Genomic DNA, 25,665 nt, shown 5'->3' with positions numbered 1-25,665 from the left:
GCTCTGCTCAGGCAGGCGGGCAGGCAGCAGGCAGCAGGGGAAAGCGCATCCTCAGAGAGATCTGCCGGAAACATGAGCATCAGGGGAACCTAAACGCATTCCTCTGCTCGGGTCGGATGATTCGACAACTTCATGTGTTTTGCGTTATCCTCCACAGGACATAGGAGAAGACGACGCAGGCGTCGGGCCGCGCAGGAAAGACACACGCCGACATCATCAGCCGCCGCTGCGCCGTGTGAGGCGAGGTCATCGCAGAGTCTGCCACGGTAAGATTCATGAAAACGGCAGCGAAAAAGCAGCCGGGCCACTTTTTTTTTCATCCGCGTATTTTTGTGTAAACACCGACTGGTTTGTGTCGGTCATTTGCTCCAGCCTCATGTCTGAAACCTCTCAGTGTAGCTGTGATGCATTAGGCTTCATGCATCTCTCTTATAATATTAGCCCACAGTGCGTTTCGCTAAAAGCAGAAAATGCTTTTTGCTTACAACAAATCTCAAGAGAGGGAATGCAGGCCACAGGGATTTGGACGTGACATTTGTATTCCATCCACGCTGCCACTCCTGACAACATGGACCACAGTAAATATGGGTTAGTGGAGCAATTCCACACGCCCTGCGACCACCAGGATGCCGCATGTGATTTCCTTTTTCATCAGTAAATGCTTTCAGTCAGAGATATTGATGATTTTTTAATCCGGATCAGATGTTATCGGGATGAGGGGCTTTGAGTTTGCAGCATCCTCACTGGTCTAGACAGAAAACGCAAGGGGGCGAGTACACGTAGTATACATGTAGTAGACAGGCCTGTAGGCTGCTAGTCAACAACCATGCTGGATGCTCTAACCAAGTTTAGCACCCAGGTTTTCTGACATCACCTGAGATGACGATGATGTGTCAGTTTGTTTTATTTTAGTAGAAGGGCATGTTTAATTTTGCTTTCAAAATAAAATGTTGACTTTTCCACACAGTTTCACATATTTGCACCATTTTCATTGTGGCAATCAATCTGTAGCAAATGAATAAAAAAGACAGACAGGAAGATGTAAAGAAATGTATTTTTCACTGCTGTAATTGGTCGGTGCAGACTCTGACATTAGTGTGATAATAACGTGTGACAATAACGTGACGTGAGATGAGATAATCTGTCATAATTGTTGCAGTGTGGGAAACTGCTGGAACTGTTATGTGTTCATACATGAATTATAAATGTCTCTCATTCACTATAACCTCATTCACAATAAAGTAACCTTCAGTTCCCTCCCTGATTAAATGGCCTAATAAAAGGCTGATGTTAATTTTAGAGTTACCTCAGATTCCTCGTCTGTGGTCTGAATATTGGGCGACACAGCCCCACATCTTTTTCACTTTGGGAATACATGAGCTATAGTTAGACACATGCTAATACAAAGATTAATTTCCTGATGATGACTTTTCAATATCCTAAGGTGTGAATGATGCTGATTATTTTAAATTTAGGCACAGTGGCCTGTTTTTAACCGCTTCTAGCATCACTGCGAGTACTGGTCACTAAGTGTTACAGGAATGGCGAAACTATAAACTTTGAAATGTGAAATCTGGGCATTGATATGACAACAGCCTGTGTCGAAAGACACGAGTCACTGTTGAGTCAACATGACTTCTCTGATATTGTTTGCTTAAAGGGATGTCCATCTGCTGGAGGGATAATTCAGAGGCTTTTATCAGGTGACGGGTCATAAAACCTAATTCACTACTGCAGGTACGAAATTGGTGTTGAACACTTGGGCTGAAAGAAGAATAGGGGAAAGAGCAAAGGTGGTGGGGGAGGTGGAAGAAAACCTACAACTAAGATCCGGGTCTGTGTGACATTTCATTTATAGGTCAGTGTGAGGCCAATAAAGCTCTCTCAACTGCAATATCTTAATTTCTAGGTTTTCATGAGAGGGGACTGGAATCCATTTTTCCATCTGAGTTTTGTATTTAAAAAAACTTAATGACACTTCTCCCTATTATTATTATTATTATTATTATTATCATTATTATAGGAGTAAGAGTTTTATAGACATTGTTTTGAAAGTGCTTATGCTTCATGCATAGATATTTAAGTCTTTTATCCTATCTAATTTATATTTGAACATTTTATTATCTCGATTACACTTTAATTATGGCTGGTACATTCAGTTATGTGGGCTAATCAGAGGTTAATTTGGCCATATAAAATTTTCATTAGGGCTGATCTGAGCTGTCTTACTTTTGTCACCGTTTCTACTGATCGTCATTGAAAGAAAAGGTATGAGCCGAAAGATACAGATTATATTCACATCTGTGGGCTGTCTGCATGCGTGCACACACTGGTGTGAATTGTTTGGTGAAACAAATAGATGAGAAAGACCTCTTGACATCATGAAGCACTGCAATTTTTTTTTTTTTTTTTTTTTTGATTGGACTGCACTGACTGTCCCTGCAGTCATGATTATAATAAAGTGTGTAAGATGAAAATGACGGTTCCTTATATATGCAACTGGATATAGGCCAGTGTGCTCTGCTCATTTCAATCTTCAGGCAGTACATGTACATGTTTTAATAAAGAACCATCCACTGCACCGTCACGACCCCGTTTATATATTAAAAAAAAAAAAAAAAAAGTTTCTTGCTTGCGTTTAACCTCCGACTCCAGCCTGGCTCTTGTGTGTCATATTTCATTAATACACAGAATCTGCTCTGCCAGGCCAGTGCTTCATAAGTAAACCATGACTTGAAGAGGAAGTGCTCGTGTTATTATCACTCTGTCTGCTAATGAGGGAAGAAAGTGAGTGCTCGTTTTAATGAGAGCTACTGCACTTAAAGACAAAGGGCTGTTTCAGGAGACACTCATGGTGCAGCTGCAGAAAGCAAGACTGAACAGAACCATATTAACTAGAGCAGCAGTTTGTTGGGTCAGGCTGAATGGTTCTGACTGGCTCTGTTTGTGTGTTTTCACAGTTTATCCTGGGCTCTGGGTGAAAGGAGCAAACTTTTTACCCTTGGTTGAGCTCCAGTAGAACTGGTGGTGGAGCTGTAATTGCAGTGCTTATTATCTCTTGTCCCTGGTTTCACCTATACTGTGCCCCAGAAGTGTCATTTTCAGAGTCCTCAAGCTTGAGGCTGGAGATTACTATTCCAATCCTCTGATATGAAGGCGTAAAAATGTTCCTCAGCTATTTCCCTCAGCACTGGCCACTCATTTGAAAGCATTGATGTTTGAGGCTCAGGCCCCCGACATGCTCAGCAGACCATTCAGTTAAGGTTCAGGATTCCTGTGAGTAGGAATCTATACAAAGTCTCAAACTGGCGGATCTTTACGTGAGCACTGAGGTAGAAACGTCCCTTAGTATATTTACTAAAAGACACAACAGTCTTACCTTTTCAGCCTGGTATGTCTTTATCTCGTGCTGTAGACAGCAGTTTTTTTTTTTGTTAATTCTTGTTACCTCAGCAGGCAACCTCACAGACTAAATCAGATTTACAAACATACAGACACTCACTAAAGTCTCAACTTGTGCGCAAGTGTGAAACAAAACTTTCCAGCATGACTGACAGAGTACAGTCTCAGCTTGCTGTCTGCGTCGAGCCTCGTGAATGGCTACTGCATGCATCTGTGCTCTCTGAAGACCTGTTTAGCCCATTATATAGGAAACTGTGGATTCATCCTCTCAGGAAACCACGTGAGCCTCTGGGGTAGAAGCCATCAATATTGGATTTATGTATCAGGAAGGCAGCATGTGAATAGCATGAATAGCTATCTTTAGATTCATTGAACTCACTGAATATGTGGGGTTTGTGAATAGCAGCCACCAGATTTGCGCATAGATTTCAAATATTTTGACAATGCAAACCCCTGTTAAAATAATAACAGTAACAGTATGTTTAAGTGATATTCAGTTCTTTACTGTAATAACGTTACTTCATAGCCGGGCGTAGCTGCTCAGTGTTGCCTGTTTTGGTATGAATTAATGATTGAACCACAGAGTGCTGGGTGATGACTGCACTCCCATAAAACTTTAATGATCTGCATGTTTCCCCTCTTAGTCAATGGGCAGAGTGGCACAGAAAGGAAGTGCTTGTGCCTGCAGTAATCGTATGCCGTGAGCATGCCTCCTTCCTCTTCAGACTGAATGTGCAGGGCTGAAAGGAGAACAATACTTTGTGTGAAAAGATGAAGATGGTTTCATAAGTCTCCCACAGGACTTTTAGACAAGTGAAATACAGTATAAATAACTTAACATATTTTATACATTTTTTATACCCATTATCATTTAGCTCAAGCTTTTTAACATCAATAATAATATATGATCACTGCAAAAAGCCCAGCCTACTATGTGTATTATTGCTTCTGTATAGCACATTACCTATTTTATCTTTTATTTATATCTTTACCACTGCGTGGTAACTAAACTTTCCTTAAACCCATCACGACTTTGCTCTTTTAAATAAGAGCCACAGCGCGTGCACCTGGGAACTGACGCGCTCAGATCGAGAGAACGCCGCTAATGTCACCGTTTCTGCCTTGTTACTGTGATTCATCTTTGATTGACAGATTTAGTAACAAGATTTCTGTTTGCAGGCCAGGTCAAAGGTCACATGAGCAGTATAGCGGCAGTTTTTTCTCAGCATGTATTTTTAGCTTGACCTTCTTGTATTATCTGTACATTTACCACATCCATAGAATAAATGCACTGGAGAATAACTTAAAAAAATCTGCTGCTTGAAGCCATGTGAACAGTAAACTGAATGACTGCAGGCTTGGACTGGCCACTAGAAGGCAAAGCCTGTAAAATAGAGATTTGAGATTCATCTTATTGAAGAACCAAAATCACTCTATACAAATGGATAATGCGGGTAAATAATACATTTCATGAAAATTGCATTCTATTATTGGGTCTGTGATCTTCTTAGTTGTTGCAGTGCTTATACAAACATCACATTTCATCAATGATGCTCTGAAAAGCTCAGATGTACTCTGTTATTTATCGTACAGATTCACAACTGGACGTCACCCAACGACTTACACAATCAAGCCTAATGGAGGATACTCACCAGTATTAAAATCCCGGTTTATTGTGGTGTGTGGGTAACTACATCAGCTGATTACAGTGACAAAGCAGGCATGATATCAACTATAGATATGAGCTTTTTCAGAAATAGGAAACTTGATTTTGCTGCCTTAAGTGAAACCGAAATCTTGTCTGACCCTTCCCTGGCTTTGGTTTCTAACAACTGAAAGACACATAAAACTTGTCTCTCAAAAGTGCAATGCTAAACCACTGGAGGACGTCATAAAAGGATCTTTTCACCACGTTTACAGTTCTCAGATTAAAGGGGCTGCCTTCAGTTGCAAACATGTTTATGTTCAAATGCCAAAGACTTTGCAACACTTGGAAAAGTTGAGCCCTGCTCTTACAGTAAGAGCCTGAGAAGAGGTGTTTTCCGTACCTTGTTTTCATTCATTTTCCAGCTCGGTCTGAGTGGGCTCATCCAGCTGGGTCCAGTGACTAACTCACCTCCTCTCCTCTGCTCTCTGCTCAGCAGCGTCGCAGCGGCCAAGTGTTAACAATATGGCTTTGTGGCTCACACCTGTGGGCAGTGGGACTCTGGGAGAGTGGGAGTGAGTGGGCGAAAGGGGCATGCTTTCTTCTCTCAGACTCGAGCGAGGCGATAGAATAACATCACAGTAATGTCTTTGTGTAAATAGCGAGGAATTAATTCCAGTGTAGTTTTATGTGATGGCTGTTTGTTGTAAAGTCACATTTATGGACAGATTTAGGGCCGTGTGTGGTGGTAACTTTAATTGGAACAATGCTTGTGAACACCGCTCGCGTGAATGCTGCTGTTAGATTTGAAGGTGATTCTTACCTCTAATTATTTTGTTGAAAGCAAGAAGCGAATGTGTGCAAACTCCTCGTGTGTACTACAAACACTGTTCGGGAAGACTAATTTGGGGCGAATTAGTCTTGCATGGTCGGAGATGAATAGCTTGTTAATGTTTTTGCTTTGCAACACTGGCTTCTGTAAGTTACAACAGAGGTTGCTGCGGAGGAGCGAACCAAGCAGTAAACAAACATTGGGCATGTACTGTACACTTTGGGCTGCGCAGCCACACACGCACTCACCCAGTTGATTAAATACAGTGTCATTCTCTCAGACATACTGTGAACAGATGCAAACACCCACTCGTTCCACTTGTCTTTTGTTGTCTATTCATGCATTCTTTTTTCTCAAACAGTGAGTCAGGGAAAAATCTGCCTCTGTTTGTGCTTAACAATATAAAAGAAGAGATTTTGGGTTTGGTTAAACTATTGTTTTTTTGCTTTATTTTTGCAGGTTGGTATGATCCCGTGTGCCTTCATCCCAATCTGAAGCTCTGACAGACCTCAAGACCACCTTAATCACTGCCACCAACCTCAGCCATCTCTGCATCCAGTGCTATCATCCATACCTCAGGGAGGATGTGAATAGGAGAAGACAGACCGAGGGTAGAAAACCCCAATAAATCCAACTAAGAACGGAAGTGGGATCACATGGAGGCTATGGACTGACGGGTCAACTGATACCAGATCGAACTGGTTTTGCTTGGAAGTGTAAGTCTCTATTAATCCATCTGACCACAGACCAGGGTCATTCTGCTTTAGGGAATCAATTGAAATTCAATCCATTAATGGGAATAATCCAATAATTAGTGTCTCCTTTCTAGATGAGACTAATTGGATTTCAAACTATTTCTTCAGTTTGATTCTTCTGACCTTAACTCCGCAGCAGACAGTGAACAGAGATGCGTAAACCCGGCTGAGAAGATGAGACACAGATACAGTAGCATTCCCAGCGTTAGGTATAATGCCTTTTTTGATAGGAAGTGTTGCAATACAATGTTTTTGTAAAGAATCTCTGACAGCCTTGTTGCAAAGCCTCTCTCATATGTGAAATACAGCAAGCTGCATTTGAAGATATGGCAGTGACTTACCAGAGAGTACAGCTTCATCCTTTTTACTGCCTCTGTGTACTAAGGATGTCTTCCATTATAGCTGTTATCTCTGAACCCAGAATCTAGACATTTATCTCCTCCAGCTCCCCTCCTCTCTCCTCTCATCTCATCTCCTCTCTCATCTCTCCTCTCCTCTCTGCTGCCACACTTTACTGACATGTGTTTGTGCTCTCGTTCCATCCTTTTTCCTTGGCATTTGACAATGGAAGCGGTGGCTGTTTCTGGTGTTCTTTTTTTTTTTTTTCGCTCTGTCTTTGTTCCTTCTCTCCTTGCAAAAAATAAAAAAAAGCTTTTTATCTTTCTGTGTACAAGACATGCCATCTATTCTGTGCCAAGCACAAAATGTGGATCTGTCTTTGAGGTTTTATTGATCTGTGTAGAAACAGACATGATTGGATCTCACTGTCTTTTTGATACATTTGTATTTGATATCTATTTATATTGTTTGAGGTACCCCTGTAAACAGGAAATTCTTCATCTTTATTATAAAACAAAATGCTATCCTGCAGTATGAGTGCTATCCACAGTAATCTTTGTGTCTCACTGATGTTTAGAAATTTGTAGTCACACATACTTAACATCATTACTCCTGTTGTTCCAGATCATACTTCAATAAGCATTATATGTGGCAAATATCCATGAAGGCTTGAAAATACATGGTCACCTAGGCAACATGCTGAATAATTCATATAAATCATGCATTTTTCAAATCAGTGGTGATTTCCATTGCTGCTAGTAAGCTTTTAGCAGGGTCAGGTCAGCCAAGCTCCTATTTGTTTACATGCTACACGTCACATCCCGGTGGCTATGTAATGGGAGAATCGTGGTGAAACTGTGCATCACTCAGTAAAGTGTTCATGGGAGAGACTTACATATCTAATATAACCATTGGGCTGATTCCAGACATGCCGAACTAAAATGGTGAACATGGTCAACATTTATACCTGCTAACGGTGTATACCCAGCCTCATGCAGCCCAATGCATACTGGAATATGCTGCATACATATGAGCTTTGATTGGCTGTTTTCAACTTCTTGAGATTTTTTTTTTTTTTTTTTCTCTAATTTACAGATTTTAAGTCCTACCTATAAAAACCGTAATGGTTGCCAGCTGCTTCTCATAAGCACCTCATTGCAGTGCGTCTGTAAAGGTGTTAAAATGTTGTCATTGCTTTTTCAATGTTTTCTCCATCTGTCTTTTTGAGAAAAAGATTTATAAAAAAGGACTGCTGTGCATTTCCACATTCAGGTTCCTGGCTATGAAATGGATTGTCCACTGATACAGGCGTGAAATTTACTCCAATATTTTGAGTCCATCAGTGTCTCTGCTCTACAGTGGAGTACTCGGCCTGCCTTTTCCAAATCAAGTGCTTAATCTGTTAGGAAAAATGCAGCAAAGAGCACGAAATTAAGGCTGAATATATTTATTACAGAAACAGCTGATTAGCTCCTTGATTTCCCAACATGACACACACAACAAACCTCATAATTGTGACAAATTAGTACAATTAGTAACGGATGCTGCCTCATTATCGTATTTAAGGGTTAAATATAGATACCTAGTTTACAAGGTTAAAAATGGAAGCGTCATCTTAATCGTGAGCAGCATCCTCCATCCACAGTATCATATTGTGGTAACAGAGATGGATCCATTGAAGTTTTCAGATCCCAGTATGCTGTCTTATGAATGATGCACATTACATGTTTGAGCAGATCAACAGAGATAAAATATGACACGAATCAATTTGAGGTAACTGCAACTCTATTAACATCAAATAAGACTTTTAAGAGCTCTGAAATTTGCTTTAAAGCTTTACTTGCAATTATGTCATACTCAGCAAATTTTGCACGTAATTCATTATTTATGAGATGTTTAACTAAGGTCAAGGAGGTCAGCAGGGAGTTCTGAGGCTTATGCTTTATTTTAAATATTTAAAAATGTGTACCAATGTTTGCATAGGAAACGTGTTTGTGTTGTTTAATACAACTGATGTTTAGGTTCTTCCAACGGAAAATCTACCTCCATCTACCATCTTGCCACATTTTTATGTTTGTGGTTGGAAATGGATGATACATCACCCCACCCTTTGGTTTGAATTAATGATAAAGTAGAGTGAACAGGGTGCAGGTTTGCCACAAGGTAAAGACACATTTCTGTGGTTGGTTTTTCTTTGATGTCAGTTTTCTTTGAGGCTCGTTTTCAGGTGCTCACATGTGAGCCAAGGTGAGGGGAGATGTTACAGTGAAGCAGAACAGATTCATTTTAGTGTGCTGTGAGTCTTGGGATTTTAGAGCTGTATAGTATATCTCATTGAGTTTTTTTTTTTTTTTTTTCACTGACAGTTTCTGATAGTTGTCTCACATTTAATTCACAATTAAATCAATCTGTTCACAACACACAAAAGCAAAGCTGATCGATGTTGAATAATACATATTAGATCCCAAAATATTAACATTCCCCTCAAGGTACAACCAGCATGTTATGCCTTCTGAATGTTAGCATTGCATCATTCATGGGTGGGATGATTTGCCTCTGCCCTCCCAACTCAAGTGATGCAGTATAATTTAATTCACTGGGAACATTTATGTCAAGCAGGTGCTGGAGGTTGAAGTGAGCACGCTGTTGTTTGTATTTCATTAAACACACAGAAAAGCAGGGATCTGGAATGAATGATGCAATAGCTGGTGGCGGTGGCAGGACCAATTATACCAAAGCATCTTTTCCTTGTTTAAAATAGGTCTCTGCAAATCCCTAGCATATGAGGGTCAGATGATGTCATATGCTAATTAAGATATATAAATAGTGTATAGTAAGCGGCATGAGTAATGTGTCATAATGAATCATGACAAGTTTCATGAAGTAGAAAATGCAGACTCTTGAGAAAAAAAAAAGACCAAAATCATCATAGAAATCAACATTTTAAGAAGAAACAACAGTTCAGGACTTGGCAGATTTATCTCTCTGTAAGGCCTCGAAGGCTGAACTGAAGATATAAAGATCTTGTTTATTTTAAAGGCCTTTTGATGCCTTGTATATACGATGACACTAAAGACATTTTCAGGGCCAAATACCACCAAGGATTTGTTAACAAATGCTTTTGTCAGAAACACAACAACTCTGTTGCCTGTGGCCCTTTTTGTCACTTTTGACTGATTGCATAAAATCCAACCTCCATAAATAAATGTATGATCAGGGTGTTCATGAAAAAGAGAGCTTGCTTCTCAGTGAAACTACCCTGAATAAATAAAGGTTAAAAAAAAAATTAATAAGTGACCACAGTGGTAATGGTTCAAGTATATACAGTAGTATAGTGTCCTGCCTTCCAAGACAATAATATGTCTCCTATTGCTTGTTTTCAGTGTACACATCAATTCCCTCTGTTGGTCAGAGGGCCACACTGCAAGACTTTACCAACAGATAGGAATCAATTCTATTACACTTTTCATTTTACCTGCTCCTCCTTTTTTTTTTTTTTTAGCAATGCACGGAAACATTCAATCTAGATCTGAGTTATCTTTCTTTTTTTTTTTTCATTCAATGCAGTCATGGAGTGATTGCTCATCTGACATTTTTACATTTCAGTTCTGTTTTTCATCTCCTGGATGTATACTGTATATACTGTAGCTGCCAGGAGATGACAGATATGCAGTGACCCGTACGCACAGCATGCCTTGCAGCATAGAGCTGTAAGGATGGGCTTGTGTGAGTGAATGTGACTTGCCCAGTGGGGTAGAGTGGGGAACAGGTGCTGACACTGTCAGCTTGTTAACACTGGGGAGAGAATTGGCTCCTCCAACAGAGTGCGACACATATGCAACACATAGCCTTTGGCTGTGGGATGTATGTGTAACTATGCATATGTGTTAAGTGAGAAAAGGCAGTGTGTGTGTGTGTGTTGTGTATTTATCATGCTGCTATGATTCTCAGAGATTTAATGGGTGTAAGGAGTTAGTTGATTTGTGTGTCTAATGATGATTTGGGTGAAAAATAGGCGTTAGATTGGACTGTAAACATGAAATAAAAGGAGCATTTGAGTGTGCAAATTCATTGTCCTGTGTATAACTGCAGCGACAGGCTGTGTAATGTGCAAAACACAGAGCCCCTAATTTGTTGTCTTTATAGTACTTTATAAGTTTTGACATAAATTTTGTTTTGAGCCCATTGTTAGAGCATTATTATGTAGCTCTATTTTCTACAAAGCTTTGGGAGATGTAGTTATGTGAAACCCCCTAGGGTTATGTGCAAGAAATTCTCTCAAACATCACAAATTAGGCCCCTAGATGACCCATTTCTAGAAGAACTAAATTGACACAATGAATTATTCCATCCAGTCTTGTGGCCTCTATAATGAGAAGGGGACTTAGAACAGAGGATAAATTAGGACACTCAATTCTTGATTCTCTCATTTATTCCATCAAAGCCATTTAGGCAGATCTGCCCCGTTTCCCCAATTTATTCTATGATTTCTTACCCTCTCATTTGGAGGACGGGGGGAGAAAAAGGATGTGAGTTTGGAGAAATTGGCTGCTACATTTTGGAGATAATAAGACACAAGGATAATGTGTCAGAATCGATTTAATTCCAGTACAGTTGAGAGGAAGTTGTCATATTCTTTTCCTTTTGGAAAGACGCTTGCAGAGCTCTGCCCCAAATAAATCACTAATAGCTCCCAGCAATGAAGTAAAAGGGAAGAGTGAGAATGTGGTTTAGAGTAAAAATGATGGTTCACTGCAGAGGGAGGGAAAAAGAGAGAGAGAGAGAGAGAGACGGCGGCGTGTTGGAGGGAGAGGAGGGAAGAAGGTGCGGAAAACAACACCATCTGGTCTTCTTCATAAAGCCAACAGTATAACCTATATACATATGCTAATTTTTACACAACACTCTTTTTAAGCTTGTTTATCAGTATCGCTATTACCCTAGAAAAAAAAGTATATTGCCCACACTGTGTTTAAAAACAGGTACCACCATTGAGGATCAGTGTGCGTGTCTTTGGCAGGCGGCGCTGTCAGTGCTGTACATCAAAGGCATCACAGCAAAATGAGATGGCTTCTAACAAATACTACTTGAGCTCAACTCTATTGTCAAATCCACAGGGTCCGCAGGGGGATATGGTTAGTGTCACCTGTGGGTTAAAGCCTCCTCTCCGGTTTGATGTCTGAATATTAGGTTATGTGATACGCTGCCACTCTTTCAAGTCAGCCTGACAGGACAAGGCTGCAAGCAGATATCCCATAAGGACTTTAACTGCTCAGCAGAGAGACATACAGACATCACACAAGGCCCATCAAAGCTGGGCTCTCCTCTCTGGCCTCTGTGCGCTCCACCAGGCTGCAGATACATTTTGTATTGGTTTGGCGCCTTCCAGTGGAATTTTTGAAGAATTACATCTTTTTCATTTCATCTGTTGAAGTGACATGTTTTTTTTTGTTTCTTTTTTATTCACAGTGACAATGGTGTTGTTTCTGATTGGGATCTCTATTGCCGTGAATAATTCATCTCATGAGAACCAAACTGCAGGTAATTGTTGCAAGGACTTGAGCAACTGTACTGTGCATGAGCAGATCAGATGTAAAAGCAAGACTGTTACTTCTGAAAGATGAAATAACAGATTGTACAAATGAAAAGCAGAATGTGTTGGCGTTAAATCACACTCTTAAACATTTCACCACACTCAGTTGATTTGCTGCTACAGCCTTACTTTGTCTGGTGTCACCACAGTCACAGTAGTTAATCATAGCTAATGTAAACAAACTTTCGGCAGATATTGCTTTTTCTGAATCTAAATCTGTTACTTTACGACTCTAGTTGTGCTACGGTACACTACATTCTACTATTAACATCATATAACAGTCACATGTGGCTACATTGTCCATCATTCAGTAAAATTATGGTCTTGCTTTGAAGGAATATTTAGACATTTTGGGAAATATGTTATTATAGTCATCACAGTATTTGGTTTTAAAACTATAGCTGCCATTTTTACACTTAGGTTTTTGTATGGATTAAACAAATGAGAAATAACTTATGAAAAAATAATCTTTAAAGGTTAAACATAGATTCTTAACCTTTGAACACAGTTGACCGAGCTGTGTTTCCATGTGCTTCAAGTCTTTATGCAAAGCGAAATGTCTTCTTGTTGTTATCGTCGTAGCTGCATCTTTAACAGACAGATATGAGAGTGGTATCAATCGTCTCATCTAACTCTCACAGAGAAAGCTAATGAGTACATTTCCCAATTCTTAAAATGTGTTTGTTTGAATGTATGCTTGAATAAAACTAATATGATCCTATGTGTCTTTCGTCCAGAAAACCCCACCCATCAGGGTGCTCATGTGCTGCCCTCAACACTGGTCATATCCCTGCTCCTTATCGTCATTGTCCTGCTGACGATCTACTGTCTGAGGTGAATGAACATACACAGCCACTTACTCTACTCGCTTGCCTGAGTGACTCTCTGCTTTCTCTTTTCTCCTTCTCTCTCTCATTCCCCTTAAGCGTGTGTGTGTGTGTGTGTGTGTCGGGTTAGGGCATTGGGGAGGAGGTGCGGGTGGTTTGGAAACAGGCGGTGAGCAGTGGCTTATGGGTAAACAGCTGCACCTCAAGTAAGACAGCAAACAAAAACAGCGAGGTCAGGTCAGGCCACAAACAGTCATTCACTGACCAACCAGCTCAGACCTCTCTCTGGCAACGACATGAGGAGGAACAGCTTTGGCTCTCTCAGATGGTTGATATTGGTTTTGGTATTTGTTCTTTGCCCTGCTGTATGTGCTTAACAGCTCTGTTATAGGGATCGGGTTCAGCTCATTTTTTGATTTTTCAATAGAGATATCTGCCCTTTATCTTCTCTGACGGTTTCGTCTTCTTTACTTCTCTAGGTTCAAAAACCACAGGAAAGCTCTAGTTACCTCGGTGGATAAGAAGATTCCGAATGGCTTCTTGGAGGAACAAGGTACTGTTGTGCTGTGCTCAATATAACCGCCAGTGCATGAAAATGTAATGCAGTCTTTTACTTTTTATTTCATTTTTATTTGATTTGTAGATTTACGCTTTTTATGGTGTAGGAAAGTTTCATGATCTGGAGTCCAAGGTGGCTGGCAAGGTTTTCGAAAGCCTCTCAGCTTTCCTAGCACGTAGGGAGCCATATAAACTTTGACTTCAAGTAAAAAATAAATAAATAAACGGAAAGGCCAAATTCTGAGTTAAGACAGTTTCGTGCAGCAGCAGCAGCACTATGTTTATGACTCAAGAAATCATTCCTGTCATGTACCCACAGAAGTAGGAAATCTTAATGGCCATCAGGCTTGTTTTTGCAGGTGCTATGAGAGCTTGTAATGTTCTCTATTGGGAAACGTTAGCAGTCTGACCGCCATATATCCCTTTAAACACAGGAGAGCAGACAGTGGTCCTTCTCCCCAGATCTCCCTCACCATCCAAGAGGTACTTCCCCATCCCCCTGGACTCGCTGGAGGAGGAGTACCGGATACGCTCCGCAGACGACGGCAAGCTCTTCAGAGAAGAGTTCAATGTAAGCCTGAGTTTGTTTGGTGGACTGTGCGGTACATTCTGTATCTGACTAAGATCTTAGTCCTGCAAGCATAGAATAAGAAAATAGTCATAAAATGTTATGTTAGTAGGCTGTGTACCCATGGTTTTTATTTTTATCTCACGAGAATTGGGTTCTGTGTTTATAGTCGCTGCCGTGTTACTACCACCATGGGTCCTTTGAGGAGGCGAGCAGAGAGCACAACAGAGAGAAAAACAGATACCCAAACATTTTACCATGTGAGTGAGGATCTATATTCTGCAGCAGACAATATTAATGTAACCTTTAGACATGAAGTTTTATTGATCTCTAAATCTAAAGGAAAGGTGATGTGTGCCGAAATGAAAAATAAGAACCAACTTTTTATGAACAGTCTGTTGATCTTCTTTTTCTTTTCTTTTTTTTTTATCTCTTCTCTCTTCAACAGATGATCATTCAAGAGTGATGTTGAGTCATCTGGATGGACATCTGTGTTCCGACTACATAAACGCATCTTACATAGACGTGAGTCTGAATAAGGATTAAGCTTTAAATGCAGATGTTTGGGTTCTTCACAAATGATCATTAACACAGTGTGTGGTCACACAGGGTTATAAAGAGAAGAACAAATTCATTGCAGCTCAAGGTAAATGTACATTTTAGTTATATTTGCACATGCGAATATTCAAGATTATGACCATTTGCGCAACATTTTTATTATTTTTCTTTATTCTGTTTCAGGCCCGAAGCTGGAGACGGTGACTGACTTCTGGCGGATGATTTGGGAACAGAAAACGGCAACTATAGTAATGCTGACCAATCTCAAAGAAAGGAAAGAGGTGTGTTTAAGAGTATTCTCCCTCCGCACTGCATTCTTCTAATGCTACCGAGTCGGGCGTGTTATAGAATGAACCTGTACAATCTATATGGTTCCAATGCACCATTAGTGAAACCCTTTAGTATTCTCATGACCCAAAGTCATGGGCATAATTTATTTGACCCCTTCCCCAACTGAGAATCTATACAAAGTGTCACCCAGCAGATTACGTAGCAACGCATTAAATTCAGCCTCAAAGGGATGATCAATTGAGAGCTCAACAGCATGTTTGATAGGGCAGAATAGAGGCATTGGGGATCAATGACGGAATAATTGTTGATAAGATCCTAAGAGGCTTCATGATAATTAGTCTGAGAATCTAGTTAATGAGTTGAAACGTCGCTGTGAAGATCTTATTGACTGACAGAGTCGCACAAAGTCCCTGTGATTGCCTTTGAATTGGACTGTGAAATACACACATCAGATACACTTTTCTATACGCTACACATGTAATACACACACAGCAGATGCAGCTTTACAACTATTTCACATATAAGTTACAATAATAATAATAATAATAATAATAATAATAATAATAATAATTGGATGTTTTTTATTTTTACAGGCACAGATAGACTAACAAGGATAACCTTTTCATGGCTGTGATTGTCTCCCCAGGACAAATGTTACCAGTATTGGCCAGAAAAAGGCTGCTGGATGTACGGGAATGTCAGGGTGGCAATGGAGGACTTCACTGTGCTGGTGGACTACACCATCAGAAAATTCTGTGTTCAGTATGTAAGTAAAATTAAAATAAATCTAAAAATTATGGCAAATGCTGCTTTTATTTAGACATACACCTGCTGTGAAAATCATTGTGTGCTTTTTCAATAAAGCTCTTAATTGCTATAAACATCTGTAATGATAATGGCTATAGTGTTATTAAAAATTAAACATGAAACGAAGCTGCATAGAGATCGTGTAAAAAGTAATGTTCCCCATAGGGAAATTAGAACATTTTAGTAAATTGTAAAAGGATACAAAATAAAAATAAATAAATGGAAAGCAGAATATTAAAGGATATGTGTAATAAACAACATAAAATTATCAGTATGTTAGTATATTTAACATACAGTAAACACTGTACAAATGTACTGTGCTTCACATCAATTCATCTTTAGAAGTTTAAACACATACAGTATCTGTATTTCTTTTCTTTGACTGCTGAGTTGGGTGCCATCTCAGTGTACTGCGGAGCCTTCAGATAGCAAAATTCACTTTGTTCCCGCTCCATTTGAAGCCGGAGAAGTGCAGATATCCTCTCTGAAAAAGTGTGACTGTGCTGTAGCACTGCAGTACAAGCCGACGGACTGGGTGCTTTTTTTTTTTTTTTTTTTTTTACATTCAGCTCTCTGAACACAGAGCAACCAAGTGTTCAAGAGAATGAAATTACGTTCTCCTGAGAGAGCAATTCCTGAGATATGAGAAGTGAGGCAGAGGCAAAGCAGTACACATGTTTAATGATTAGATTCTTTCACAAAATAACTAAATGACAGAAAAATACACATTTTCCAGATAATTTTCAGCTACTTTCCCAGACTGGCTTCATTAAAACGATCAGTCAGTTTAGTGACTATTTTATTATTGCACGCACATGTCTAAACTTCGTGTCTGTGCTTCACAGCAGGGCAGCGATGGTCCTCGGGCTCCCCGACTGGTCACCCAGCTCCACTTCACCAGCTGGCCAGACTTCGGGGTGCCATTCTCACCCATAGGCATGCTGAAATTCCTCAAGAAGGTCAAGGCTGTTAATCCATCCTATGCTGGACCCATTGTTGTGCACTGCAGGTAAAATAGTATAGTATAAAATATAAATACATAATGCCAGAAGAAGCCATAAATCCAGCCTGAGTTCATTTCAGAAATGCTACACATGCTGCAGAGGAGCCGGACAGCAAAATCTTTTCCTGGGCAAACTGGCTTCCATTCATTATTGAGGAGGAGACGACATCTTTCAGATTATAAATATCCAGTTTGGGAGTAAACTAAAATATGATATGTAAACAGTTTAACTTTAAATTTTATAGGCAAAATGTATAAAAACCAGAGTGGAGCTCATTGCAGACGAATAAAACCATCAGCAAATATATCAACAAATATATTTTAACAACTGTAATGGCTTTCCTGGTATGTGCGTATGTTAGTCTGGCCAGTCAGTGTAAAGTCTCACCAAAGAAATCTGCAGCCAATTGTAGCAACTGCTGCAACAGGTGCTCAGGGAGAGGGACTGTTGTTCTTGAATGGGGCCCATTGAAGAGGCTTCAACACCCCGCTGTGGAATCCCAGCTCTGCGCTCCCTGAGGAGCCGTCCGCTCAAACGACTCTTGTAAATCTATTAGGAGTTTGTTTGGGCTTCAGAGGTGAAGCACTTTTACACATGCTCGGGGCTGTCCACAATTGATGTCTATGTTCGGAATTTAGGGATAGTACGGCAATACATAACCAGGCTGCAAAAACATTTTCCTATCATTATATCATGTCCATTATTCTTTATTGTGTGAGAAAAAATCCGTCTGCTACGGTGTTCTTCTTTCGCTGTGGAGGCTCTCTGCGCTTCGTAAACACAACATCTGACAGAGTTGTTATTCGACGCGTTTTGTTTTGACGCGACACTTTGGCTGCTTGCTACAGAGAAAAGACCTTGTGCCTTCTTCTTGTCTGTGCTTCCGCAGCGCTGGGGTTGGGAGGACTGGGACGTTCATTGTCATTGACAGCATGATCGACATGATGCACATGGACCAGAGGGTGGATGTCTTCGGCTTTGTGAGCAGAATACGAGAACAGCGCTGTCAACTCATCCAGACAGATGTAAGTGTTGACCCCTTCCGACCTGTTGTGCCTTGGGCTGACAGCTCAACTCACTTGCTCTAGTCGTGGCATAAACAAGCGAGGACATGGAAAAAAAACAACCGTGTCTGTGATTCGAAAATAGTAGGAAAGACTTTGGCACTAAAGCAACTTCTTCTGCTTCTTCCTCTCCTTCACTTCCTCTGTCTTCCTCCTCAGATGCAGTACTCCTTCATCTACCAGGCTCTGCTGGAGTATTATCTGTATGGAGACACCGAGCTAGATGTGTGTTCTCTAGAGGGCCATCTGCAGAGGCTTCACAACACCAGGGCTCCCCACGACAGGCTGGGCCTGGAGGAGGAGTTCAGGGTACGAAGAAAGAAGCTCACTCTTAAACATTTCAGTCAGTAATGAATCGTCCCCATCACCCTGCGCCCTGCATGGGTATATTTTCCTGGAAAACTTGCCCAGGGTGCCGCTCTTGGCAGTAGTAACATAAATAACAATGCTTTGTATCAACTAAAACTTTATATGGCACCACCATCTGCCACATAGAATTTATTGTAGCTTGGTGAAAATTTCTCATTTTTGCTGCTCACACTTTCCCTACACACTGAGAGGAATTATTCCCTGTTGCCTCTTCTTCTTCTTTTTCTTTTCTAGTAATAAGAAATATTTTTGTCCAGCATCTGTCTTTTTACTTGTTGCATTTTCCCCAAAAATATTGTCTTTCTTCACCTTCAGCAGCCATCACCAGCCTTAAATATCACCACGTTTATTACCGCTGCACTGTTGATGAAAGTCCACTTTTTTTTTTTTTTTCTTTTTTTTGATCCTGTCAATCAACTCATGTTTTCCCCCAACAGAAGCTGACCAACGTTCGCATAATGAAGGAGAACATGAGAACTGGGAACCTCCCTGCCAACATGAAGAAGAACCGTGTGCTTCAGATCATTCCGTGTAAGGACTACTCTGACACACCGAACAGTTTCATAATACATCACATCCGAGTAACATCAAAGTATCACACTACTGGTGGTTTTATAGATGCCATACACAGATATCGGGCTAATAAGTCCATGTCTGTGTGATCAGTGACATTTAAATAGGGCTTGTATCTTGACTTAAAGTTGGGAGTTGAGTGGGAAAGGAAAGCCTGGGTACAACTTTTTACAGTGAAAACTTATAAAGGCTCCAGCCTTAATAACACAGCTAAAGTTTTACTTAGCTGTTTTTTTTTTTTGTTTTTTTTTCTCCATCAGCCGCTTCAAACTTATATTTTATTAGGAATCACTTGTGGAAAGTTTCATTTTTCCTTTTTCTTTCTTTTTGCAGATGATTTCAACCGAGTAATACTCTCAGTGAAAAGAGGACAGGAGTTCACCGACTACATCAATGCCTCCTTTATTGATGTAAGCACTCCCTCATGACCTCCTGTATAGATTTCCCATAGAAGTATATATAAAGCTCATTGTTTCCTTTACAAACAATGCAAAATATTATGTTTGCTGCACTCTCAAGTGTTGTTTACCGGATGATCTGCCCTCCAGGGCTACAGGCAGAAGGACTATTTTATAGCAACCCAGGGCCCCCTGTCTCACACAGTGGAGGACTTCTGGAGGATGGTGTGGGAGTGGAGGTGCCATTCAATCGTTATGCTCACCGAACTCAAAGAGAGGGAGCAGGTACAGTATGGTGCTCTTGCAAAAGTGCAGGCTGAAAAGTGGAGTTGCACATTTAAACAAGTCTTTTTCGTTCCATCATTTCATTTTTTTTCCTGACAGTCTGTGTATGTATTTAATTGTTTTATATTGTTTTTGTGGTGCACACTGAAAATATAAAAACAAAAATAGGGCATAAATCTTTCAAGTGTATGCTAATTGTATTTCCATCTGACTCTTCCAACCAGGAAAAGTGTTTCCAGTATTGGCCATCAGAGGGCAGTGTTACATTTGGAGATTACACTGTGGAGCTGACTGGTGATACACTGTGTGAAACCTTCACTCTGAAAGACATGGTGCTCACCTACAGACCAGTGCGTGATGTTTTAAAAAATAAAATTTAAGATATAGATTTCAAATTAACACGATGTACCTCCCCGTTTCCTTTGTGCTGTCTTTATGAAATTTAATTGTATCCACAATTTTTGGGCTGCACGAAAATAACAGTTCTCCAACCGTCTCGCCAGGAAAAGCAGTCACAACACGTCCGACACTTCCACTTCCACGGATGGCCTGAGATCGGAATACCAGCCGAGGGAAGAGGAATGATTGACATTATTGCCGCTGTGCAGAGGCAGCAGCAGCAGTCTGGAAACCGTCCCATAATTGTGCACTGCAGGTGAGGAACTTCAAGTTTGACAATTCTGCAGCACGATGTGCAGCTTCAGACGGATATTATATACAGTATATTACATTATGTATTTACCCACTCATGCTTTTAATACACAACCCCTTTCATTCTCACTGTGCTTTTATTACCTGATCACTGGAATCTCGAGGAGTGATTTCAGTTTTACGGATACATATTTCTTTCCTGTGAATGTCTGTTACAATAAATGCTACATTTTGCCTCAGTAGACCTGGTGTTCTATGCTTAAACCACTTATGTGATCCCTTATAAAGACTTAGCTGTGAAAGCTTTGATCAGAACCTAGCTTCAGGTGAAGTGATTCTAAAGCAGCATGCCCCTATGGGATTGATCCAATCCACTGATTCACAGTCAATTAAAACCTCTCAAAGTGAAATCTCCTCTGACTCCCACTATGATTAATCTGATAAGATGAGCTAACGACAGGAAATGGTGTCATCACTCTCTTCTATTCCTTCATCACCACTTGTCTAAGAGGGGCTTTTTAAAGCTTTTTCTTGGCCCCCCGGGAATGGGGCTAACCCGTTGCAATCCCCAACGTCTCTCCACACTTCTCTTTCCGACTCGCACATCGCTCTCGCTCCCTGTCTCTCTCTGTCTTTCTCTCTCCATCCCGCCATCATTGTAAACATTGACTCAGTCAAACACTGAGCTTCCAAACTGATTAGTGTTAGCGTTTGGATTAGCCTCTCTTTAAGTGAGGATGATTATTAGCACTATTACACAAAGGTCACCTTTTCTCGCGCAAACTTTTTCCTCTAAATGGAAAAAAGGATGTTGCTGCTGAGATCACAAGAGTTTCATTGCAGCATTATTATTCAGAAATATATTTAGAATTTCATAATTTCTTGATTGCCTTCTGAGATGTATTTCTAAATTGTCTGTAGTTCCTCCACAGCCACAGTACTGCAACAAATCGGGCCATTTTCAAAGGCCCTCCAGCGTGTGAATTATGTGATGTGGTTGCTGATTTGCCATGTCCCTCATGTTTCAGTGCTGGTGCAGGTCGGACCGGTACCTTCATTGCCCTCAGTAACATTCTGGAGAGGGTGAAAGCCGAAGGGCTCCTGGACGTTTTTCAGACAGTCAAGAGTTTACGCATGCAGAGACCACACATGGTTCAGACTGTGGTAGGTGGAAAACAAGATAATATCAAACCCGCTGTGCAGAAACTGTCAGCTTATTCATGTTTGTGTTATTTGGAACCGTTTTTGCACATATATGCACAATAACGCTTTTCCTTTTTGCCTTTCCTTCCAGGAGCAATACGACTTCTGCTACAGAGTGGTTCAGGATTTTGTTGACATTTTCTCAGACTATGCCAATTTTAAATAATACCTGTCAGATACTGTTCTGTATACTTTGGTCAAATTAACTTATGCAATTTTTTTCTGAATGTTGTTTTCTAAAGCAAGCTCTTTTTACATTTTGCACAGATAGAAAAATTGTTTTAACATTACTGTAAAATAATTGAAAACATCTGTGGGGTCTCTTTCAGGAATGTTTGATCATAATGTAAAATATAGAAATTAATAGTTTTATGTTGCGTAAATGCAACATTGTTGGAATCAGTAATTCAAAAATTGTATTCCAGTCACATACTATTGTGTGTGTGTGTGTATGTATGTGTAAAAATATATATATGGCATATATATATATATACACACACACACACACACACACACACACACACACACACACACACACACACACACACTATAGTATGTAGTATTACTCGCTACCTGAAATTCATCACTAATGTTTTGTAGAGTATAATATACATTCTTTTATTTCTGTTTTATTTTGTTACTGACCACAATGCCTTTGGTTTACCTATTACTCTTGTATTTTATGTATTTTCTGCTGCCCCACTCAACATGCCTGATTGCTATGAGGAGGATAAATTGTGCGTTTGATAAGTAGGATAAAATGATTAATGCTTTTGCTAAAGGATGTTCTGTCTGACATGTGTGAATAATATTTATGATTTGCTTTTAGTGGCTCAAACAAAAACATAAAACTCAAGATACATTTCGTTCTGTAAGACGCTGCAAATTACCTCACCTCTGTTCTGTGAATAACTTAACAGCTGCTGCCTGTTGCAATTTTATTAAACTTCACCAACTTTCCTTTTTGCCTGTGGCAATATTACTTAGTGGATTGGCGCCTGACGCTGCAAAATGCAATTAGCCCACATTGGAACAGGCAGAAAATAATGTATTATTACGTGAATCCAAATGTATCATTCTTACAGATGTTTTGCAGCCAAGTTTCACATCCTGCTTAGAAATAAAAAAGCAAACTTTACACTTGCATGTTTTACTCATGCAGTGCCATATTGATTAGAAAACAGTTCTAATCATGAAAAACTTGTCACCAAGTGACACCATTTTAATAAAGATAAGCCAGATGTTTGTTTAATTTAGATATAATAGATACATTTTTAAAAGTGTATTGTTTTTTGAATGTTGGTCTCATGTATGGATCATCATTTCATTGTTTATACAAACACTTCTCAGAATAATATAAGGATAATAAATGTATCATAATTTTAGTTTAGTGTGCAAATGAGAAGAAAAACTGTGTAGAAATTTGGGTTTAAATGAAATAGCTGATCATTGATGCAGCTGAACCTTGTTCATCCCGACAGACTGAGATGAAAAATGTCCTGGACAGTGAAAAGCATTGAGATCAAGAGCGAGTGCTCAGCCAAAAATAAGAAACGTGCATGCACAGATCATGATAGTTAGTCTTAGTTTCATATTTAAACAAGGAAAACCCAACATTGCTGCAAAGTCCAAAGCGTATATTTTTGCTGACTTCTTTGTAGAACAGTAAGCGTGGAAGTCTTAAGCTTGGGTGAATAGCTTTCTACTGTGTTTGTACTGCCATAATTATACTGTCATAAGATGGGTTTCTATATGACACACTGGTCATTTTATTAGTTTATTTAGTGTACATAAATTCTTGTTGTGGTCATTAATCATCACTAATGCAGTAAGCATTGTTGACTTCTTTTTAATGTATTGTCATGCGGAAAGAATAAGAGACGGGGGGTTATGACAGTGAGGCCTTGCAGCTGATGTAACATAAATGCACAAGCATCTTGTTTCAATGATGTTTCTGCCTTTCGAATCTGTATGGATTTGAACTACTATTTGTTTGCTAAAAGCTGAACCAATAAATTATAGATGAAGAGAAATGTCACATTTCATCTTCATGTTGTGTTTTTTGTCTACTGCCACACAGATGCGTTCAATTCTTTTTTTATATATTTAGATATATATATATAATTTTTTTTTAAATTAATTTATTTTTTATATATATATATATATATATATATATATATATATATATATATATATATATCTCATGCTGCTTGAACCCTCATGGTGATGTAAGTATGTCTGAGCACTTAGCCAGCTCCATTAGTAGTATTTTGTGTCCCATTAGTCAGTAAATGTGTCACACCTGCATTGTGGGGATTATAATCCTGACAGCGTTTGTCCAGCACCTATAAAACCCCCCTCCGGCTAATGCACCACATGCTAACAAGGCAAACACAGAGGTGAGTCAGTCCTCAGTGAAGTTTGTTCAATGTTCATTAAGTTAGAATTACTCTTCTTATTAATAACTGTCTGAAATGTTGTTTCCTAATGTTGGGTGATGCTTTATAACCCCCGGTCCACGAGCCGTGGAGCCGTGTGAGTGAGGAGACTGTGACATTATTGTTTTTATTACAAACTTGGCCTCCTCTGCAGCTCTAATGGAGGCAGGCAGCAGAGTGACGGTGCAGGTGTTGTTGTTGGCGTTGGTGGTTCAGGTCACCCTGTCCCAGCACTGGTCCTATGGATGGCTACCAGGTGGAAAGAGAAGTGTGGGAGAGCTGGAGGCAACCATCAGGGTAAGTGATTTCTTTTTTTCTATTTTCTTTTTTTTTTTTTTACTTTTTTAATGTGGATGAGTCTACAGTTTCAGGAAATGTGGCGTCTTTTATGAAATTTAAAACGATATTTAACAGAAATACCTCTATAAAACTGGCCAATTTAGCCTGACTGCTTTTTTTTTTTTTTTTTAACAATGCTGTAAATGTTATGTTGGGTTCAGTTTTCACATCAGTCATGGTTTTGTCTTCTACAATGTCTTTTATTGTATTTAGATGATGGGTACAGGAGGAGTGGTGTCTCTTCCTGAAGAGGCGAGTGCCCAAACCCAAGAGAGACTTAGACCATACAATGTAGTAAGTGCTTATTATACATAATTTATCACCAATGTCTACTTCAATTGTACAATATTAATGTACACTACACCACTGTGTGCAACTGTGCTCCAAAGCAGCAATGACAATATACAAACTGCTCAATGACTGTTTTTATTTTTCCCATTTTGCTCTATGAATGTGTGCATGCTTAATTCTATCTTTCTTGAATGTTGGCAGATGTATTGCTAATTTGCTCAGACTTGTTTGATATCATATATATATAAATTAAAATTTAAATACTTGTTGGATTAAATATTCAAGCGGCAGATCAAACTGCTAACTGAGATTTAATTTCCTCAGATTAATGACGATTCCAGTCATTTCAGCCGAAAGAAAAGGTTCCCTAATAATTGAAGAGCTACGAAAAAAAAAAAGGAAATAAACACAGACTGTATTTACATCATCATCATCATCATCAGCATTCATGCTGCCTTCAACAAATCATCACATTTATTGCACGGATATTAATTATATGTCTGTAACATTTAAATTCATGTAAAATTGTAATAAAGTTTTTGAAATCTGATGAAATTATCAAATCTTTTGTTCAATCTGATTTTCAGAAAGCGGCATCTCCTCCTCCAGATCCGGTCATTAGAACTAAAATGAGGCTTTTTAAGTGTAAAATACTGTTTTAAAGACTTTAAATCGATTAAATTGCCTTTGTAAAGCAGCCACGACCGACAAGCATGACAAACTTGTGACACAACAATCTTAGCATGACAACAGCTGGTGATTAAGCCAATTTATTAGAAATCAATGACTTAATTGAATTTGTTACAGTTTTGGTAATTCCATTTTCTGCCACACCAGTCATGTGCATATGCGATGTGGAAAATTACACCAGCTGA

At 39.5% G+C, this 25,665-nt stretch overlaps 2 protein-coding genes across 2 annotated transcripts; both read left to right on the top strand.

Moving 5' to 3' along the window:
• On the top strand, positions 1-23,760 carry LOC111649544 (receptor-type tyrosine-protein phosphatase epsilon-like). The gene is made up of 21 exons (XM_023399291.2): positions 1-266; positions 6,339-6,595; positions 12,443-12,514; positions 13,304-13,400; positions 13,873-13,946; positions 14,386-14,522; positions 14,689-14,779; positions 14,968-15,044; positions 15,129-15,165; positions 15,261-15,358; positions 16,015-16,134; positions 17,021-17,184; positions 18,069-18,204; positions 18,403-18,552; positions 19,050-19,143; positions 19,519-19,595; positions 19,734-19,868; positions 20,093-20,218; positions 20,372-20,523; positions 21,548-21,683; positions 21,814-23,760. Exons 3-21 carry the CDS (start codon positions 12,448-12,450, stop codon positions 21,886-21,888), a joined length of 2,043 nt encoding a protein of 680 aa, XP_023255059.1. The 5' UTR covers positions 1-266; positions 6,339-6,595; positions 12,443-12,447; the 3' UTR covers positions 21,889-23,760.
• A 178-nt stretch (positions 23,761-23,938) lies between these two features.
• On the top strand, positions 23,939-25,345 carry gnrh3 (gonadotropin-releasing hormone 3). The gene is made up of 3 exons (XM_087172014.1): positions 23,939-24,457; positions 24,713-24,793; positions 25,115-25,345. The coding sequence occupies exons 1-3, from the start codon at positions 24,320-24,322 to the stop codon at positions 25,166-25,168; spliced, it is 273 nt and encodes a 90-aa protein (XP_087028140.1). The 5' UTR covers positions 23,939-24,319; the 3' UTR covers positions 25,169-25,345.
• The last annotated feature ends 320 nt before the right edge of the window (positions 25,346-25,665 follow it).

This window comes from Seriola lalandi, unplaced genomic scaffold (genome assembly GCF_002814215.2).
Source record: "Seriola lalandi dorsalis isolate HSWRI2012SDOR001 ecotype SW California unplaced genomic scaffold, Sedor1 jcf7180002051200, whole genome shotgun sequence".
In the NCBI taxonomy this organism is placed as follows: domain Eukaryota; kingdom Metazoa; phylum Chordata; class Actinopteri; order Carangiformes; family Carangidae; genus Seriola; species Seriola lalandi.
The sequence above is the reverse complement of the archived record's forward strand: the minus strand, read 5'-3'. Positions and strand labels throughout refer to the sequence as shown.

Bases quoted from the DNA above. Each gene is read 5' to 3' on its own strand.
- gnrh3 (XM_087172014.1), top strand. From the start codon at position 24,320: ATGGAGGCAGGCAGCAGAGTGACGGTGCAGGTGTTGTTGTTGGCGTTG. The intron at 24,458-24,712 runs GTAAGTGATTTC...TATTGTATTTAG, and splicing joins AGCTGGAGGCAACCATCAGG to ATGATGGGTACAGGAGGAGT. The intron at 24,794-25,114 runs GTAAGTGCTTAT...TAATTTCCTCAG, and splicing joins GACTTAGACCATACAATGTA to ATTAATGACGATTCCAGTCA.
- LOC111649544 (XM_023399291.2), top strand. From the start codon at position 12,448: ATGGTGTTGTTTCTGATTGGGATCTCTATTGCCGTGAATAATTCATCT. The intron at 13,401-13,872 runs GTGAATGAACAT...TTACTTCTCTAG, and splicing joins CTGACGATCTACTGTCTGAG to GTTCAAAAACCACAGGAAAG. The intron at 20,524-21,547 runs GTGAGGAACTTC...CTCATGTTTCAG, and splicing joins CCCATAATTGTGCACTGCAG to TGCTGGTGCAGGTCGGACCG.